General features: G+C 36.4%; 1 protein-coding gene across 7 annotated transcripts in view; it reads right to left on the reverse strand.

Annotated features, from left to right (window-relative positions):
* QKI (QKI, KH domain containing RNA binding) overlaps window positions 1-20895 on the reverse strand; it is a 163649-nt gene that overhangs the window by 97735 nt on the left and 45019 nt on the right. For all 7 annotated transcript variants that reach the window (XR_006818239.1, XM_046004176.1, XM_046004174.1 and 4 more), the window contains exon 3: window positions 5937-6053. Coding sequence is in view for 6 of the 7 variants with exons in the window: in XM_046004176.1 (XP_045860132.1) it covers window positions 5937-6053 (117 nt within the window). In the remaining variant the exon portion in view is untranslated. The remainder of the gene's footprint in view (window positions 1-5936; window positions 6054-20895) is intronic.

Raw genomic sequence — 20895 nt, forward strand, 5'->3', positions numbered from 1 at the left:
ACAGAGAGGCAGGCAGAGAGAGAGAGAGGGAAGCAGGCTCCCTGCTGAGCGGAGAGCCCGGTGCGGGACTCGATCCCAGGACCCTGAGATCATGACCCGAGTCGAAGGCAGAGGCTTAACCCACTGAGCCACCCAGGTGCCCCCCCCCCCCCGTTTTTTAAAGATGAATACACTCCCTCTAGCACACAGACATCTTACCCAGAGCTCTCCACCTGGCCCTTACATTGATGTAGCCCTCTGCTAATTAATGGAAAAGCTATCAAAATCCACTTTTTTTTCCAAAAATTATTTCTCTAGAATTTCTATGCTCAACTGTATAGGTTTTTGTCAGAAAATGGGATTAATTCCTTCCTAAAGAAGATTTCTGAAAATCCTGGGAAAGACACAAAAATAAAACTTTAAAATATATCATCCCTGAGGAAAAACTAAAAACTTTAGAGAAGTTTCACCAAATATATCCAATTTGACCTCACAGTCAAATTTTAAAACGACTCAGTATTCAAGTTCTGCTATTTCTGAAGTTGCTGTCACTCTCAGAAATGCTTCCTAACTAGGAAGTAGTACACCCCGGAACAGAATACAGGCTGTAGGTGGAATGTGGTCTGCTACTTTTTTGGGAGTTAACCTTTGGACACATTATTTAACCTCCTGAGGCTCAATTCCTTCACCTACAAAATAGGAATAATAAAACTCAGATCACCTCACACCTGTCAGAATGGCTAAAATTAACAACACAAGAAACAACAGGTGTTGGCAAGGATATGGAGAAAAAGGAACTCTCTTGCACTGCTGGTGGGAATGCAAACTGGTGCAGCCACTGTAGAAAACAGTATGGAGGTTCCCCCAAAAAGTTAGAAACAGAACTACCCTACCACGCAGCAATCACCCTGTGAGTATTACCCAAACAATACAAAAATACTAATTCAAAGGGATACATGCCTCCCTATGTTTACAATACCCAAGATATGGAAGCAGCCCAAGGGTCCACTGATTGATGAATGGATAAAATAAAATGTGGTATGCATAATTACATATCATTTAGACATAAAAAAGAGGAGGGGGTGGGGAGTGGGTTAAACTAGTAAAGGGGATTAGGGAATGCATTTGTTGTGATGAGCAACAGGTGATCTACAGAATTGCTGAATCACTATACTGTACACCTGAAACCAATGTAACACTGTAAAAAAACAAAATGATAAAAAAATAATAAACTTAAAAGACATGGAAAAAAGCCCTAAACAAATGTGTATAAAATACCTAGAATAATACTTGATACAAAGTACACAAATCAAAAGAACTATCCGTCAAGAGGCATCCAGGTTGCACAGCTGGTTGACCATCCAACTCTTAGTTCTGGTTCAGGTCTGATCTCCAGGTCTTGAGATGGAGCCCTGGTCATGAGACTGAGCCCTGTATCTGGCTCCACATTCTGCTCCTCATACTGGAGTCTGCTTAAGTTTCTCTCTCCCTCTCCCCCATTCCCCTTCCCCACACTCCTCCCTCCCTCTCTCTCAAATAAATAAATCTTCTAAAAAGAAAACTAAAAAGAAGTATCCATAAAACTACTGGTTTCCACTTGCTGACACCATGGTACCATATACTTAATCAGAGACAGAGGATACTTGGCCTGCCCCAGGTGAGTACTTGCTGAAACAGACAAGCCACCCAAGTTTTGGTCATAGCCTCTCATAAAATCTGACCACAGCTCCTGCTCTTTGGTTCCATGAAGTTTATCCAGTACCATTCTATGGGTACTTACATACAAAACGAATGCTGTTATCCCCATCAATAACTCCAAATACCAACCCAACAGAATAAAAACTAAGGTGGCATATTCACTCCTTTGCTTAAAACCAGCAGCTTAGAATCCAATGTACTGCTTATCTTGCCCAAAGAATTAAAAGCACATAGGGTTTATAATTTCCTATATTTACAAGCTTTTTTATGGAGACATAGTGGGAGGCATTAATGCCGTTCATTCATTATCTAAACTAAACATTTATTCTTTTTTCAGATCCTACTCTATGCCAGGTACTCATCAAACACCAGGGAAATGCTCCATAAAACAGACATGCTTTGCCTTCACTGAGTTTACCAGGCTAATGAAGGATGCAGATCAGCAAACAGCATTTTCCATCATATTTTAGGCAACCAGTAAATTAAAGATTTTCTAGCTTTCTCAGCTTTTACAAAAATTGAAAACTTTGCAGAAAAGCTTAAAGCCAATTGGCTTTTCCTTTGAAACACTTGAAACACACCTAAATCAGCTTAGTACAAAGAAGTATCACATCAATACTTCCTTGTTAGTCCAATCTGCTTGGAGTTTTTTCTCAAAATAATAGTCAAGTAACAAACGATAGCACTTTCCATTGGACTTTACTTTCATTGATATTTTCAAAAGTTCAATGAATAAAGTGACTACAGCATCAACCAAAATGACTTAGTTAACAATTATGTATACATTTACATTAAAATTATAGAAGACACTCCCAGCATTAAAAATATGTGCATAAATCCTTCACAGACTCCATATACCGTAATCAAACAAATGGTAGTCGTTCAAACTAATTTGATACGCCTAAATTATGTTCATCTATAGCACTTTAATAAAACTAAAAATATAATCTGTGGCCAAATTTTTCTGGTGTCTTATTTTATTGTTAACTCTTGCATTATGTATAATCTGTAAGTTTTATTTTGATAGCCAACAGTATAAATTAAACTTAAAAAGAAGTGTAAACTGCTCCTAATTGTGGTTAAGAACAAAGTGGACAAGACAGAATATGGATGCATCAACCACCAGAGAAAAACAGAAAAGCAATGAGAATATGGGATATTCATAAGTCACAAAAGAACGAAGTATTCTCCTTTCCAAAACTTAAAAAAACAGTAGCAGTCCCCCCAACCTTGATGCAACGTAAGAGTTTAAACATAAAATGCACTAAGTAGGGGCGCCTGGGTGGCTCAGTGGGTTAAGCCTCTGCCTTCCGCTCAAGTCATGATCTCAGGGTCCTGGGATTGAACCCTGCATCGGGCTCTCTGCTCAGCAGGGAGCTTGCTTCCCCCTCTTTCTGCCTCTCTGCCTACTTGTGATCTCTATCAAATAAATAAATAAAATCTTAAAAAAAAAAAAAAAAGGCACTAACTATCCAGTTACAGTCGTCCCCCTTATCTGCAGCTTTGCTTTCTGCAATTTCAGTTACCCATGGTCATCCCAAGTCAGGAAGCAGATGATCCTCCTCCCAACTCATCATCAAGTCAACAGCAGCCACTATCACAGAATCATTCATCTCACTTCCTCTCATCATGTAGGCATTTTACCCTCTGATATCATCATAAGGATGAGTACAGTCTAAAAGATATTATCAGAGAGAGAAGAGACCACAGTCTCAGAACTTATTTCCATATATTGTTCTATTACTAATTACTGCTGCTATCTCTTACTGGGCCTCATTTATAAATTAAACTTATTGGAAATATGCATGTACAGGAAAATGCACAGTATATACAGGGTCAGTACTATCTGCATTTTCAGGCTTCCACTGGGGGTCTCAGAACAGCCCCCACCTGTGAATAAGGGGCACTACTCAATTTTATTTATTTATTTGACAGAGAGAGCAAGTAAGAGAGAGCATGAGAGGGGCGAAGGTCAGAGGGAGAAGCAGAAGCAGACTCCCAGCAGAGCTGGGAGCCTGATGCTGGACTCAATCCTGGGACTCCGGAATCATGACCTGAGCCGAAGGCAGTTGCTTAACCAACTGAGCCACTCAAGAGCCCCTAAAGATAAAATTTATTAGGAATAATCATTAACATTAATTGATCACTTACTATGATCCAAAGCACTATTCTAATTTAATCCTCAGAAGCACCTTTACTACTCCTATTTTTATACAGCAGGAGATTAAGTAACTTGTCCATCACAAAGCTGCTAAGTGACAGAACCAAGATTCAAACCTAAACAATGTGGTCACAAAGCTCACAGTCTTAACTATTTGGTTCTTCTGTCAAAGACAGCAGAGTATGTTCTTCAGGATAAAAATTTCAACCCCAATCAAAAACAAAAACAAAATTTCATCACATGTACGTCTTATTACACAAATTCTAAGCTCTAATCCTTGGTGTCTAAGAGTGTGTGAGTGGAGAAGGGGGGGGGCATTACTACAGAATTAACAGTGCCTGAGGAGAGGGGAAAACATGTTTTTCATGGATTTATAGAGTAACTGTTTAACTGATGGGTACACTAATCTTAAGGTTAAGATTTATTTGCCCATCAACTGTCGATTTCATTTTTCTATGGCTCTTAAATTAGCATTGCTTAATGCCAATACAACTATTAAGTGCAAACAGGGGAACCAAAACTGCATACCAATGTAAGACTGCGACTTAGCTGATTCAGAAAATGTTTAAGCATTTTAAGATTCTAATAATAAATGTTTTGAATACAATATTTTAAGTTGCTGAAGGAGAACTCACATACTTGCCTCAAAATATATTTAAACTCAGCTGACAAGAACAGATTTTAATAAGATTTAAAGATAATCAATATTATTGGGGATGCCCCCTCCCCACACATACCCAATTTTTAAACTACGAAGTCATTATTTGTCTGCGAGGTGAGAGAATGACTGCAATCCAGTCAGGTGGGAGGAGAATGTAAATGCAATGAGGTGGAAGGTCAGAAAAGCAGCCCATCAGAAAAATCAGACTACTCTGAAGACCTGGTGTTTGCTCCATAAACTCCACAAAGTGATTCAATGCACACACTCCGACATAAGCTAACCACAGGTTTATTACTTGATAGCCTTCTCAAGGCATTGTATTTTAAAAAATAATACCCTCTCTGACAGTATGTTTTACATTTGGCAATCAAATCTAGGTTTCCTTCTTTTAAACTGAAGTATAGTTCTCATACAGTGTTATTACATTAGTTTCAGGGGTAAATGGACCTAGAGGATTTTCTCTAAGTGAAATCAGTCAAAGATAAATACCATGTGATTTCATTTATACGTGGAATTTTTTTTTTAAATAAGCTTAAAAAAAAAAATCAGTTGAACAGTGTTTTACACAGATACACATTCAAAAAGTATCCTGCCTAACAGTATCACTAGATAACAGGAAACCAGGCAAATAAAACCTTCCTAAAAATAGTATTTAAAGGGCGCCTGGGTGGCTCAAAGGGTTTAGACTCTGCTTTAGGTTCAGGTCATGATCCCAGGGGTCCTGGGCTCTCTGCTCAGCAGGGGTCCTGCCCCCCCCACCGCCCCTTCCTCCCTCTGCCTGCCTCTCTGCCTACTTGTGATCTTTCTTTCTCTGTCAAATAAATAAACAAAATACTTTTTAAAAACAATATTTAAAGTAGATAGTTGGGTATTCATTAATTAAAGTAGCAGAGCAATAAGTGGCAGGAGAAATTAAAAAGAGAAAACAGGAACAATATAAAGTAAAATGTCTAATAAATACACAATCAACACAAAATGTTGGTGAAATCCAAGATAAGTATCGTATGGCTAGTTATAGCCTTCTTTTTCTGTTTAATAGCTCTCCCAATAATCCGACACACAGCCAAAGCTATTCATTTGATCACTTTCATTTAAATTTCATCAACAGAAACATTTTGCATTTTTAAAACTTTTAATGACATACCTTTATATATACAACGTTATAGTGTGACTAGTTTCCAAATTGGCACCATCTCAACTATAAATACCAAAATAAGTTAACATGATGGACTGGGTGATACCTTAGTTGGCTAAATGAAAACTCCTGATAATCAAAAGAAAAAATCATGACAACACCTTAAAAAAGTTCTAAAGTTTCAGATATGAAGTAATGTCTAGTGCTATTACGCACAAAAGATCTGGACATTTTATTATTAGAATGCAAAATTTTAAGTAAATTATTCACATCAAGCTTTCCCCCCATGTTCAAGGACTTACCTTCTTTTTATCCCTCATGGAGCCTTTGCCTCGGACCATTATTTTACATCCTGTTTCTGCTTCAAGCTGTTTAGCAGTAAGTCCTCTAGGTCCAAGGATTCTCCCAACAAAATTAAACTAGAAAAAAAAAGTCACTATAATTATTCACTTGCTTGAATTTATAGCTCTTAAAATTATGTTAAAATGCATTTTTACTTTGTCAAGTTAAATGTTTTTTAATAAATCTTAAAGAACATATGAATTTCTAGCCCAGTTTGAGGACGTAATTACAAGAGCTCAGCATGAAGTTTCACATGTATTAACACAAAATATGAATTAGGAACATCAATATCTACATAAAACAGGTACTATACTGAACTGGCCAACAACATGTCATCTGAACAGAATAAACCAGTATATTAAAGAGTCTGACAAAATCTTAGATGCCTGCCAATACAAATCCTTTCCACAAAACTCTGTAATGTCAGCAGCATACAAGAAATTGTTCATTATGTGAAATAAGTACTTGCATTTTTTACAGAGATCCTTGGGAAAACTTCCTGTCTCATTTACATAACAAGAAAATACTTTCTCTATAGCAATTATTCAGAAGGAATAATAGTTTTCGGTTGGCTTCCATAACACCGATGGCCAAATTTGGATTCCATTAAGTATTTCAGTCTTGAGAGTATATTATTTACACAATTTTATGTCGGTACCTTATTTTTCTTCCTTTTTTTCCATTTCTAACTTTAACTTACACTACTAGTTTTGCAAGGAGCCTTAATTCTTTCCATGAGTAGGACAGTGATAAGAGTAATTGTATAAATAACTGCCATCCCTCAACAGAAACTTCTAGTACAAAGGCCAAGGGGAAGCACAAACTGACTCTGAATACTAAAAAGTGAAGTTCCCTCATTCACAGGTCAACTGCACAAAAGACACAAAAGTATTTACCATCAATTCCACAAAAATGCTGTGGTGGTTTTTAATTCAGTTATTCACACAGGTACCGATTCCTATGTTTACGGCTTCCTACCTTTTTCTTGCATTTGATCCTACTATTAGCATTCGCTGCTGTAAGGGCTCCAGAAGCTAAGGCATTTCTCCAATCTTCTGTATTCCCAACAGCTTTTCACATTCCCCTCACTAAACTGTTCACCAATACTGCCACATCTCGTAAGTGACAGACAAATCAAAGAAGGATAATACACAAGTCTAACTGGGAGAAAGCATCCTTTCCTCAGGGGATTTTGATACAGCTCTGTCCACACCAACCTCATAGACTAATCCTATACACACCTGATCAAGCTCTACAAGATCCCCAATTCTGAAATCTGCCTTTATATTCAAATAAAACCCCTTATCCTTTCCTCGTTCCTTGGCAAACAGTACTTTATCCACCTCTTTAATCAACCCAAATCCCTGCCATCAGCCATTTTTAACAACGAACGTGCTTCCAACCCTGAATCCCTTTTCTCCATCTCCAATTTGAATAAACTCAAGAACTAAACTATTACTAAGTGTTTAAAAAAACTCTTAAAGCACACAGATCCCAACTGATATCCAAGCTCCAATTCTGAATATAATTAGGAATTTGAAAGTCATCAAAATAAAGCCTCAATTATACAACGGAGATGATACTACCTGGCAGAGTTGTACTGAGGAGTGAATGCAGATACAGAATAATACATAGAAAAGGTTCAATACATGGTCTGGCACATACAGTGGATAATCAATAGCCTACCAAGTCCACTACAAATTCACTTTAGGAAACCTCAGGGCCTCAATCAAACACCCAACTTAGTATGTCCATATAAGGTGATATGGTCCATAGCAAATTTGCCCTAGAGAACCCCAGAAAAACTTGACACTCAATCACAGAGTTCTGTAGAAAACCAGAAAGAAGAAGTGGAAATGGTACACAGAAAACCAACGAACAGGGATCTAGCTTGCAGATAACAGGCTTGAGTTTTTGTTTCCATAAGGAGCACACCGCTACCTTCTCCAAGTTGACATTTCAGCTGCTCACCTCAAACTGAAGCTTGCAGTGGGTGAGCCGAGTATATGAATACGTAAGTTCGTAATTCAAATGTTCCATGCTTCAAACTTAATATGAATAGACAAAGCAGGTTCACCAAAGACTTAAGAAGGGTAACAAGAAAGAGACGATACAAAATAAAGAAGAAAGGCACCGTTTCTTGAGGAAAAGACTGCTGGTAAAGAAGATAATATCCAAAAAGAACTACTTTGTACACAATGCTGAAATCTTTTCCAAAATGGCTGTATGCATTTTAAGTCCCCAAAGAAGAGGGTAAGAATTTGTTTTGATCCATTTCTTCTCCAGCCCTTCTTAACAATGTTTTTTTATTTTAGCCATTCTGACACACTTGCTGAATGTCTGAATTAGCATTCTCCTGATTACTAATAAAGTTCATTTTTTTTCAAGTTTAATGGTTACTCAGATCTACACTTTTCTTGAAGCACATTTGAAGTTTCTATTTTTCTACTGTGTTTCCTTAACTGATTTTATTTTTAAGATTTTATTTATTTGTCAGAGAGAGAGAGAGAGCAAGCAAACAGGAGGACCACCAGGCAGAGGGAATAGCAGGCTCCCTGTGGCGCAAGGAGCCTGATGTGTGACTTGATCCCAGGACCCTGGGATCATGACCTAAGCTGAAGGCAGACACTTTATCAACTGAGCCACCCAGGCATCCCTCTTAATTGATTTCTACTTTGTGGTTTCCTGCGTACCAAATACCTTTTCCCATCCTGTGGCTTGCCTCCTAGCTTTTTGATTGTTGGTTTTCTGGTTGTCGTTGCTTTAAGATTATGTATTTATTTATTTGAGAGAAAGAGAGTATATGCATCGAGGGAGGGAGAGAGAGAAGTAGACTCCCTGCTGAGCAGAGAGCTAGATGGAGGCCCAATCCCAGGACCCAGAGACTCTGACCCAAGCTGATGGCAGATGCTTTACTGACTGAGCCACCCGGGTACGCATTGCCTCCTAGTTATTTAATGATGTTGTAAACTGAATTTAATTGGACTGAACTAATTTTAATGTATCTCAAGTTATCAGTCTTCTCTTCACGGTTAGTGAGATCATTCCTCACCCCAAGATCCTTCTGTATTAACTTTTAGAAGCATTACTATTCTTTCACATTTATGTCCACAGTATACCACGAATTAATGTCTGTGATGGTACAGCTTTTTCTCTTTCTCTCACATGGACACCCAATTGTCCTAGCATATTTTACTGAAAAGACTATTCTTTTCCAGAGTACCTGGGTGGCTCAGTGGGTTAAAGCCTCTGCCTTCAGCTTAGGTCATGATCCCAAGGTCCTGGGATCGAGCCCCATGAAGGGCTCTCTGCTTAGCAGGGAGCCTGCTCCCTCCTCTCTCTCTCTCTCTCTGCCTACTTGTGATCTCTATCTGTCAAATAAATAAATAAAATAAAATAAAATAAAAAAGACTATTCTTTTCCAATTACTCTGTGGTGCCATCATTGTCATAAATAACACCTATATATACTTGGGTCTATTTCTGAGTTCTCGATTTTATTACATCAATCTATTTGCTTATTCTTGCTTTAATATCACACTGTGTTAATTATAACTTTATAATAAATCTTGATATGCAGTATTCCAACTTATTCTACCTTGATCTGACTCAAGAATGTCTCAGCTACAGGTGCAAAAACAATGAATACTGTTATGCTGAAAAAAAAAAAAAAAAGAATGTCTCAGCTACTCATTCTCTTTGTTTCTGTACAGATTTTAAAACCAGTTGGCCAATTTCTGAAATAACACTGGTGGTAATTTTAATTTGAGATATTACAACAGAGGCTTCAAAATCATGAGCACAGTATAATTTCTTTAGTTGGTCAGGTCTTTAATTTCTATCAAGAATATACATAAGGCTTCTTTATTGTGACTTTACTCGTTTTTGTTAGACTTATTCCTAGATATGGGGGTTCATTTTTGCTATTATATATTTTTTAACTCATTTTTGTTTCTTGTATATGAACATGTAACTGAATGTTCTGTATTATACCTTAAAATCTGCAGTCTGTTTCTTCATTATTATCATAATTTTTCTGTAGGTACTTTTTTATTCTTTAGGTAAGTAAACCTATCGCCTGCAAATAATTACTGTCATATATCCTTTCTCCTTCCCAACCATATGGCACTAGCCAATACATCTCAAGTTCAAAGTCAGAGAGACTATCATCCTTCACTTGTTCAGATTTCAAAATTAAAGTTTTCAACAGTTGACCATAAAGCTCAAAGTAATCTGTAGACTTTTTGTAGGTATAACTTTACCAGATTAAGTAAACTTCCTTCTATTTCTCAGTTTGCTAAAGGTTTTTTTTTTCTTTTCGAACCATGAGTGGACGTTTAAATTTATCACATTTTTTTACCATCTGTTGAGACAACCATAATATTTCTCTTTAATTCTGTTAGTGCAGTGGATTACAATTATCGAATGTTAAACAACCTTACATTTCTAAAATAAACTCAAGTTAATCTTGATGCATCATCCTTTTCATAAGTAATTAATTCAGTTTGCTAGCACCTTGATGATTTTTTAAAATTTACATTCATAAATGGAATTGGCTTTTAATACCCCCTTTTCATAATACGCTTCTTCGGTTTTGGCATCAAAGTTATTCTGGCCTCAAAATGTGCTGAGGTACATTCCCTCATTTTCTACTCTCCGGATGGGCTTTGTAGAAGACACATTATTTCTTCCTCAAATGTTGAATAGAAATCAGTGGTGAAACAACCTGGGCCTAGGTTTTTCCTCTGTGCAAGGTTTTTAATTATGGATTCACTTCTCTAATTCAGTTTTTCCAGCCTTTCATATGTCAATTTTGGTAACCTGTATTTACCTAGAAATACGTCCATATTAGTTTAAACTTTCAAATTTGTTGATGTAAGCTTAGATCTAATTTTCTTCTCAGTATCTACAGAATCTGTAGTGATGTCCCCTCTTTCATTCCTGACTGGTTATCTGTCTTCCTTGTTCTTTATCAGTCTTCGTCTTCAAAAATTTACTTTTGTTTTTGCTAACAGGGGTAGAGAATGACTTAAAAAATGGCAGTTATTCTTCACCCCTAAAGATATCTATGCCACTGCAGTGTAAATTTGTAGTTCATCTCAACCCTCAGGTCTGGACTAGCACTGTGACTTGCTTTTCCAGTAAAACATAGGAGGAAGAAATGACATTCGTGTGAAAAGCCTAAATCTCAATGTCAGGAGCATTTACTCTCTTAGAACCCTATTATTCCCATTTAAAGCAGCTCAGACTAACCTACTAGAGAATGAAGTGACCCAATCATCATCAGTGTCCCAGCCCATAGCCCACAACTCACAGAAACAGAGCTGCCCAATCAACCTATGTAAGTGACTACAGATGCAGACCAGAAGAACTACTTTGCTGAACGCAACCTAAATCCAGCCTGCAGAAGAGAAGCAGTATAGCTAAATAAACGATGCTTGTTTTGACGTAAGTTACTGGGGTAGCTTATTATAATGCCACGAGACCCACCAGATACAATGATTCTCTTCCTCTCGTGGTTTCTTGTCTTTAATGATTTCTACTCTTAGCTTTATTATTTCCTTCCTTCTATTTCTATTGGGTTTAATGTATCGTTTTTTCAGCTTTCTGAAATGGATGCTTAGCTTACTGCACCTTATTCTTTCCTTATATACTTTTATAACGTTAAGTATTCCTCTAAACTGGCTTTACCTGCAAGCCAAAGTTTTGATATGTAGTATTTCCCTTATCATTCAAATCAAATAATTGTTATCTAATATTTAAATGTTTTTCTCATTTCAAACAAGAGATTTCCTAATCATCTGTCATTGATTTCTCACTTCTACATTATAATCAGAACACATACTGTGCAGAATATTAATCATGCATTGTTTGTTCAGTTTCACTATAGCATATGGCCAATTTTTCTAAATATTCCATAGGTGCTCAAAAAAAAATGCAACTTCTTCCATGATTACATCTATTTCTCCTTGTAGTTCTATTTCACCTTTATTATACACTGCTATTTGATATACACAAATTTTACATTATTGTAGCCTTTTACCAATACTATTATAAAATGGCCCTCTATCTCCAGAAATACCTTCTGCCATTTAGCCTATAGATATTCAAATAGGTAAAAATTTTTTGTTTTTCAAAATGTACCTTTCTTGAACCTATTACTTTCAATCTTTTGTTATCCTTGTATTTTAAATAGGACTTCTTTAAACAGCATCTAGATGAGTCTGTTTCTTCACCAATCTTGTAATCCTTGAATTTTAACTGGAACACTGAGCCCATTTACATTGTGATTTATATCTACTGTCTTACTAAAGTGCTTTCTACAGGCCAATCCTCCTCTATGTTCTTTTTTGTTTGGTTTTTTTTTCTTTGTGGGGAGGGGGGATCAGGGACACAGACAGAAAAGAGCATGCTTTTTCCTTTATTCTTCCTATCAACCTGAAAGTTACAAGTTTATGCTAGACATGCATCACTAAATTGTCCAACACTAATGTTACTTTGTACTTTTACCCTTTTCCGCACAATGCAAGGACCTCAGACTATTTAACACCATTTACTCTACTTCAGTTTATATGCCATTGTTTTTCCAAATTTTGTATGTATTTTTAACTCAACAGATTATCATCCTGTACAAATAATGTGCATTTCTATTAACCCACACATTTACCATTTCCATTGCTCTTTATTACTTTCTGTATCTTCAGTTTTCCAAAGAAGATCATGTTTCTCCTTCCTAAAAAACACCTTTAAGTACTGCCTTTAGTGAACATCTTCTGGTAATGCAGTCTCTCATTTTTTTTCCTCATCTGAACTTATTTTTGATGGGTACTGAATTCTACTTGAACAGTTATTTTCTTTCAACACCGTAAAGACTCTTTACTTTGTCTCCTGTTTTCTTCCGTCATACTTCTGAAAAATGAGCTACTGAGTCCTAACTATGGCTCCTCTAAAGGTAATCTTTTCCCTCATTCATTGCTTTTACGATTTCTTCAACGTTAGTTTTCAAAAGTTTTACTATGATGTGCCTAGGAATGACTTTTGTTTTACAATTCAGTTTCACAAACCTCTGACTTCACTGCTTTTGTTATTCAAGTTCTCAGACGCACTCCTTTCAAACACTGCTTCTGTGCCATTCTCTCTTCTTCTAAAACTCCGACTACATACATTAGACTTTTCTCACTTTCATTTTTCACAGTTTTTCTATCCCTCTGCCTCTCCACGCTGAGTATTTTCTTCCGAGCTACCTTCCAAGTTCACGAATTCTCTCTTCTAATGCTTCTATAATCTTCTGGTAAACCTGTTAATTCCAGTTAAGGAATTTTTCCAGTTCAATTTTTCTTTTACAGTTCCCATTTCCCTGCCATATTTCTCTAACTTATCTTTTGTCTCCTTCTACATACTAAACATAGCTCTTATAAAATCTAAGTCTGATAATTCTAATACCTAGAGTCTCTGTGGATTTATTTTTATTATTTTGTTATTTCTTCAGATTTTTGTTAATGTCATCCTATCTTCTTATGATTTGGGTTATTTTCTATTGGGTGCCAGACACTGTACTTACCACAGCTTACAAAAATAATATAAGGCCCAAAACGACCTTACCTTCTTCCATAAAGGACATGCATCAGCTTTTCCCAGGGGCGTTCTATTACTAACAATCCAAGATCACCTTTTAAAACAATTAGATGCTGACACACACTATCTGTGAGAACCTCTGAAATTCTGGTTCACTTTTACTCCTGTAATTCATACCCATCAACACCCCTCCCCCAAGCAAAGACTGGAGATGGGGAAGAGTCCATATAGATAGGTTACGAATTTCAACTTCTGTCCCCCAAAGTTCAGCCTCTCTGCTGTCCTCTCCAGATTTAGAAAACATACCCAGTGAAAGGTTTCTAAAAGCCCGACTTATATCCTTGATTATCTGCCCTCGATCTTCCTGGGGCTCTGGTAAGTTCAAGCAAATGTTTCTTTGTCTTGTGTCCTATTTTACTGGAATTGCTCTGAATTTCTAGCTCCAAATCTACTAGCTGGTCTGAATTACCCTGTTAGCCCTTAGAACAGAGAAGTCCACAGCATTTTTAAAGATGTTGCTTGCCTTTTAATCTAAAGAGATCCAGAACTAACATAATTTCAGGCAGTATGGGGTAAAAATATATCAGAATCAGAGTTTGAGGAAGAGAAATAAGGCACATACCACAGAAAGTCTATCTGCAAGCCTGGCCCTATGCTGACTATTCCTACTTACCTGCTGCTTCCTAACTCTACCTTTTTCTTACTTATTTGAGAGCGATAAAGAGAGACAGAGAGAGAGAATGAGCAGGGGAGGGGCAGAGAGAAAAGATGACTCCTTGCTACGCAGCGAGCCTGCAGAGGGGCTAGATCCCATGACCTGAGCTGAAGGCAGACACTTAACTGACTGAGCCACCCAGGCACGCCACCTAACTCTACCTTTTTATACAAATTCCTTAAAACTTCATGCCCCTCATTCCCTCAAAACGGCATGAACAGAGACAAGAATCTGCACATCTCACCTTCCCTCTTTTTGTTCAGTTTGGTTATTTTTTTTTTAGTACAACATTTTTAAATGTAACTCACTAAAACATTTATTCAAGGTCTGCTACGTGGTAGAGTAAAAGAGATGCTAGGGATTTTTAAAAAGAAGAAAAAAGGAAGAAGTGGAGGAAGAGGAGAAACTCTCCCTGCTCTCATGAAACTGCTGCTACTCTGTGTGTCACCTTGACTGTTTCTTAAAATAAGTGGCCTTGTGGGCTCTTCTCTCCCTCAGTAACAGTTGTGCTCTACACAGATCCTTTTCCCAGGCAACTCATGGACTGGCTATACAAATGGAAAAGAATGTCTAGAAAAATGCATTAATAAACAGGGATAACTTAGTGCTTCAAGTAAGTAATACATAATTATTTCTGATTTGTGTCTTTGTCAAACTGCTTGGCATAAGCTTTATGACACACTTAGAAGACCTTCCTGACACATCCTAGTCTTTCACTTATCAAACCTTTTCCGCCAGAACCAGTGTCATGATTACACAGTCTTCTACAACAACTAAGTAATCTTCACAATTATTATCTAAATAGGAAATGTTTTAAAACCAGTCAAAACCAATATATTAAAACTGCAAAACAAAATTTTCCTAACCTAAAAAATGAAACAATCTCTACTGCCCAAAATCCAACAAACAGCTCAAGTGTGTTAAAGTGCATACCACTGGGATTCTAACACAATTCAAACTGTCAAGGTCATCCTTCTCAAAATGCTGTAAGGATTAAAAAAAAAAAAAAAAAAATTTATCATAGCAGCTGCTTTGTCTACTGCAGCCAATTTCCAAGTTAATATCATTTGCCTTGCATTAAAATTCATTCATGCTAGTTCTGCAGCTTCATTCAATTAAAACAATGTCACAATACAGTCAAAGAAAATCATTTCAAACAGCCCAAGTTAACTGCAACTTTGAAGGCCAAAAAAGGTAAAGAAATAAAGAAAGAAAGAAAGAGACACTGTTTAAGTACAGACCTTCTCTGGGGCTCACCAATTCTATTTCTGCCCAAAGGCATTTTATTTTCTGAAGAAGAGGTTAACAACAATCATGTCTAATGCAATTAGTTGCTGCTCACTTCATTTTAAATGGAAATGACAGATTTTTCACAATGACAAAACAGAAAGTAATATGGCAAATCTTTCCATTAAACTTTTAAGAAATCTACAATTAAAGATAAAATCTTCTGTCAAACACGTAACTAATAAAACATGGCTTTCCAAAAGTATTTCAGTGAAACACTAAGAGGTGTTAAAGAGCAACTTCTGCTTAAAATTTTATAAAAATAAATTTAAAAAGAACATGTACTTCTTTGCCTTGTATTTTGCATAACAGGTTGATAATCTTTTTAAATACTGTTTCTGGTGCTTCTACGGTGTAAGACACCTTACAAGCTTATATTGTATTTCATATATGACATAGCAGGCATGAAACCCACACACAAATGTGTGTCTGTTGAACTCTCTTAGGAAATAACAAAAAATACACCAACTCTAACGCAGTCAACATTAGTGAGCTCATCTTATGCAAATATGTTAAGACAAAAGAAGAGTCATGGTACTTTGGCAGTACAACTGGTTTTATTTTAAAATACCAGAATGGGGACACCTGGGTGGCTTAGTCAGTTATACATCTGACTCTTAATTTTGGCTCAGGCATGATCTCAGGGTGGTGAGACTGAGTCCCAAGTTGGGCTCTGGTGCAGGGCACGGAGGGTGCTTGGGATTCTCTTCTTCTACTCCTCCCGCACAATGCACAGTCTCTCCCCACCCTTAAAAATATGTAAATAAAATAAAATACCAAAATGATATTTTGTTTGTTTTACTGATTGGCTCTAGACTTACTGCACTTAAAGAGAAAATATTAATACAGACTGAATTTGAAAGTCTGCTGTGTCTATAGTCATTCACCATGAGTAGCATAATGTTATTTCAGTATTCAAAAACCATTATCCAATGCAGCAAAGCTGCTCTTGTCATTTAGGAACAAATGAAGTTTCAACATGTCTTGTTCATCTACTTATTAACACAAATGCAGAAACCAACCAACATTCATGTCAGAACTATACTCATTTATCAATTCAAACATAGATTTTAGCCAGAGATACAAAAGCTGAGCAAAAATCAATGAAAGCATTGTGTAAAACACATACAAACACACTCCAAAAGCAAAAAATAGATTGAATATATCAAAATATCTTGTGCGGGGATGCCTGGGTGGCTCAAGGGGTTAAGTCTTCGGCTCAGGTCATGATCTCAGGGCCCTGGGATGGAGCCCCACATTGGGCTCTCTGCTCAGCAGGGAGCCTGCTCCCCCCCCCACCTGCTCTCTGCCTACTTGTGATCTCTCTCTCTCTCTTCTGTCAAATAAATAAATGAAATCTCAAAAAAAAAAAAAAAGTCTTGTGCTTTTGGGGGAGATAAATGTCTTATCCCTTTTCCATCTCCATATTAATTCTAGACAAGCAGCCAGTAAGTCTTCTTACGCTACACAGTAATTATTACAGGAACCATTTTGTAAATCTTCATATATTAGGCCTTTATAATCATCTTCTACTAAAGGCAAAATGCTACGCAAGAAAAGGCATTTGTACACGCAGATGTAAGGGTGGGGGAAACAGGAACTAGTGATAACTACAATATGAAATCTGTGGCATATAAAACATGTATAACCTAAATTTTAGGAAATCTTCATCATTTGAGCACAGATAAAATTGGGAAAGAAGCTGAAACCACTCTGAAAACAAACTCAGATTAGTAAAACAGATGATTATTTTTCTAGAAGCTAAATAATAAAAACTGCATTGGAAAACAGACATTATTTAAGCAATTAAAATAAAACTATGAAAGCCAACAAGAGTTTCATGACACAAGTAAATGATACAAGAGTTTTAGGACGTACTTTTTGACAGTGTAGAGTCCAAACTCTTGTACACAAGGCTCTTTAAAAAGTCTCTAACTACTTTTTAAACCTTTTGTTTTTGCTGTTACCTGCATATTTAGCCACATAATTCACTGTCCTATTAAAAAAAAAAAAATGGGGAGTACATTTTTTTTAGGCAGATACTTTTTTCTTTCCTGAAACACCTTTCTTTCTCCTTCCCTCCCTCAAAACATGTCAAATCCTCCTCAACATACAAAATTGAGTTCAAGTGTTCCTCTTCCTGTGATTTTCTGAATTCTCTGATTCCTAGAGACAGTTGTCTTCCTCTCCGAAGTGAGGGTTTTAGAGTACTATATAAGCACCCCTCTCGCAGCCCCTCCCACATGATATGCAAGGATGTACATACATGTCTCTTGCAGATCATCCCATGAGCCAGAAACCAGTACCTGGTCCTCTTTATTATTATTTTCATCCACAGTGCCTCACACAATATATAGCACACAGACAAAGCTAATATTTATCAATTATTGGCTAATACAATTTAAAAGCGTTCACAGAAATCATGTAGTGATTTTTTCATTCTCATGATAAAAAATTAAATCACTAAGTCATATGCAGCACAGGAACTCTCCAACTTTCAGAAATTTCTCAAATAAGCCTGATGGACTGATCTCAGGATAAAGTCCAAATGACAAAACCAATGATGTCACAGAAACAAAATGCTATCTGCACTTTCCATTTCAATATGGAAGTGTCGTGAGCGCAATGACTAGGTCATTCAACATCTCCTAGGTGCTGACTACACTGAAGTATGTTTTATTATGAGTGTTCCAGTATGAACTAGCTTCTGTGCTCAGCACTTCATGTCCATGAAGTCACTTCATCCTCACAACGCTGCTGAAAGACAGTTACGTTATCATGAATGTTTAATACGTGAGAGGTGACAAGAGTAGCTAGCCCCAACCCTAGGACACCCAGATTGCATACAGAGTTTGGACACTTAACTAGTACAGTACAAGGCCCCTTTTCTAAAGACCTAAAAACTATACATCCTAATCACACCAGAAACGCACGTTTGGTTTTCTCATTCAAAATGTCCGGGAAAAAGTTTGTAAAAACTCTCTTCAGATCCAGGTTTACTTTCAGAGCCCAACTGTGTTTTTTTAAATAATTTCTTCAACACTTAAATCTCAAAACTGAGGATTACTGTACCACTGTTACATCACCACACCTTGATGTTTTCATCTTTTACCAATGGGGATCACTGCCTTAACAATCATAATATACATCCTTCTTAGCATAACTGAACCCTTTATAGGAATGAAAACCTTTATGTTTTTATTACTTCATCCACGTATTTCAATAAAAAATATGGTCATTTCAAAAGAGAGAGAAAGAGAAGAATATGATTATCTGAGTCAAAACTGAGCTTACAAGTGTGACTTCAAACCCAGAAGATGAGTCTAGGATATTAAATATATAGTTCTGACCATGAATTACAAATGCTATCTAAGGCTCTTTGAAATGGATTGAAATTTTGCTGCGTAAGTATTATCAACCTCATACACTATTTTGAAATTATTAACTCAGCTCTTAAAGTGACCTGCTTTTTTGACACAAATTTTAGTCACATCTGATAACCATCTTTTATACCACCCTGGTTCAATGTTCCCACATTGTTAAGAACAATGAAGCTTAGAGTGTTAATTATTTCTTTTATTAATAGAGTATGTTTTTGATGTTACTCTTGGTTTCTCTATAATAGTAAATTATAAAATCTTGCCCTGTATTCTCTACTTTAAATAAATAGCACTACTACCAAAGCCCTCTCTCATTCTTAGCCTCCACATAAAACTGACTAAAAAATCTTAGTTTTCATTATTTAATCTGTCGCCTATTCTTCATTTCAACCTCACTGCCTTAGTTCAGGTCCTTGTTACTGTGTAACGGGATTACGGCCATAACAGATACTATGAGGACAAGAATTGCATCTTTTCATATTCTTGTGCCTGGGTGCCTGTCACACACAAGTCTGAAATAAAAAAAATGATGCCAAAATTTCACTGGTTTGTACTCAGATCTCTTCAGTCTTCATGCTTTTAATTACTTTTCAAATTTTCACTTTCTCTTTTGCTTTAATCTGTTAAAATTGCAAATTTATTTGGCTTTCATACAATTTATAAATAAAAAGGCAAGAGACTAATCAAAGCAATCATTGTTCCCCAAAGATTACAATACAGATACACTTCTTTAAAGCTTAATCAATTCCTTACAACATAGTAAAAAAAAAAAAAAAAAAAAAAATTATCACACCAATATGAAACATGGAGATAGCCAAGGTCATGCTAGGTAGGCTGCTTACCTGATGATACTGTTTTTGGACCTGGGGAAAACAGTTTTCTATGGTAGGTCAAAACGAGATTTCAGGAAGTGCCTAATTTACTTACAAACTACTTGTTTTAAAGGGCTGAATTTATTAAGACATACAATGCTTTCCCAATGAAATAATTAACTGAATTTAGCTCTCAGGCTACTTGCTGAAATGTCTGATTGCAATGTTCTTAGAGTAAAGCTAAGGCAGGTTCCGCTGAAAACTAGTTTTCCGCTGAAATTCAAACCAAAAGTTAAGTAAAAATGCTGAGTTCATTCACTCATAAAATAAATTTAGGTCTTCTACTAGATGCAAGCACTAAGACGGATGGTCAAGCTCGAGTGATAGAATCTTCAACTACCCCAAAGCCCATTTTATTTGCCGATTTTGGAGGGGAGAGGGTTAGAATTAGGAAGATTGTATTACTGACTGCTTCACTCAATTCCAGGGGGCCATGCTATCTCACGATGGGCCAACAGTCTATCCACAACTCAAACTTTCCTTTAATAGCTAAGAGAAACACTTCAATGTTTCTGGAATATGAATAGCCCTGAGAATCTGGTTTCTCTCCCATTTTTATTACATTCCTTTGGTTATTTCAGGGACAATCTTAGAGATATGGAGGTTAGATATCAGTGATAAGGTACTGAACTGACTGAGATGTCTCTTAAAACAATAATTTAACCGTACCAGATCCTTAAAAATCTTTTTGGATACATCAAAGACAAAACGTTTTATCTCAGGTGGGCCTGGAAAACACTTGCTTACAAGTAATAATCCCCTAAAAGCAAACTCGTTTTCAAAGCTATTCTGAATACTAGTTCTTCTTAAATATTAAAATGTATTACTTAAATAAAGCTTAAAAATTTAAGACTCTGAGAAGACATTATTTTTAAAATTGTTAAACTTTGAGAAAACCTGAGGTAAACAAAATTTATTGTTTTCAGAATGTCTTGAAATCCTTTTTCAAATAACTTCTATGAGCAACCAAAGAAATTTTAATATACCTCAGGCCATAAAAACCCTAATTAAATATCTGATACACAGCAGGCCTTAATATGCCCTTATAGAGTAAAATAAAAAGGAAACTTCCAAATAAAAACTAGAAAGAC

Source organism: Meles meles, chromosome 5 (assembly GCF_922984935.1).
Source record: "Meles meles chromosome 5, mMelMel3.1 paternal haplotype, whole genome shotgun sequence".
Taxonomy (NCBI): Eukaryota; Metazoa; Chordata; class Mammalia; order Carnivora; family Mustelidae; genus Meles; species Meles meles.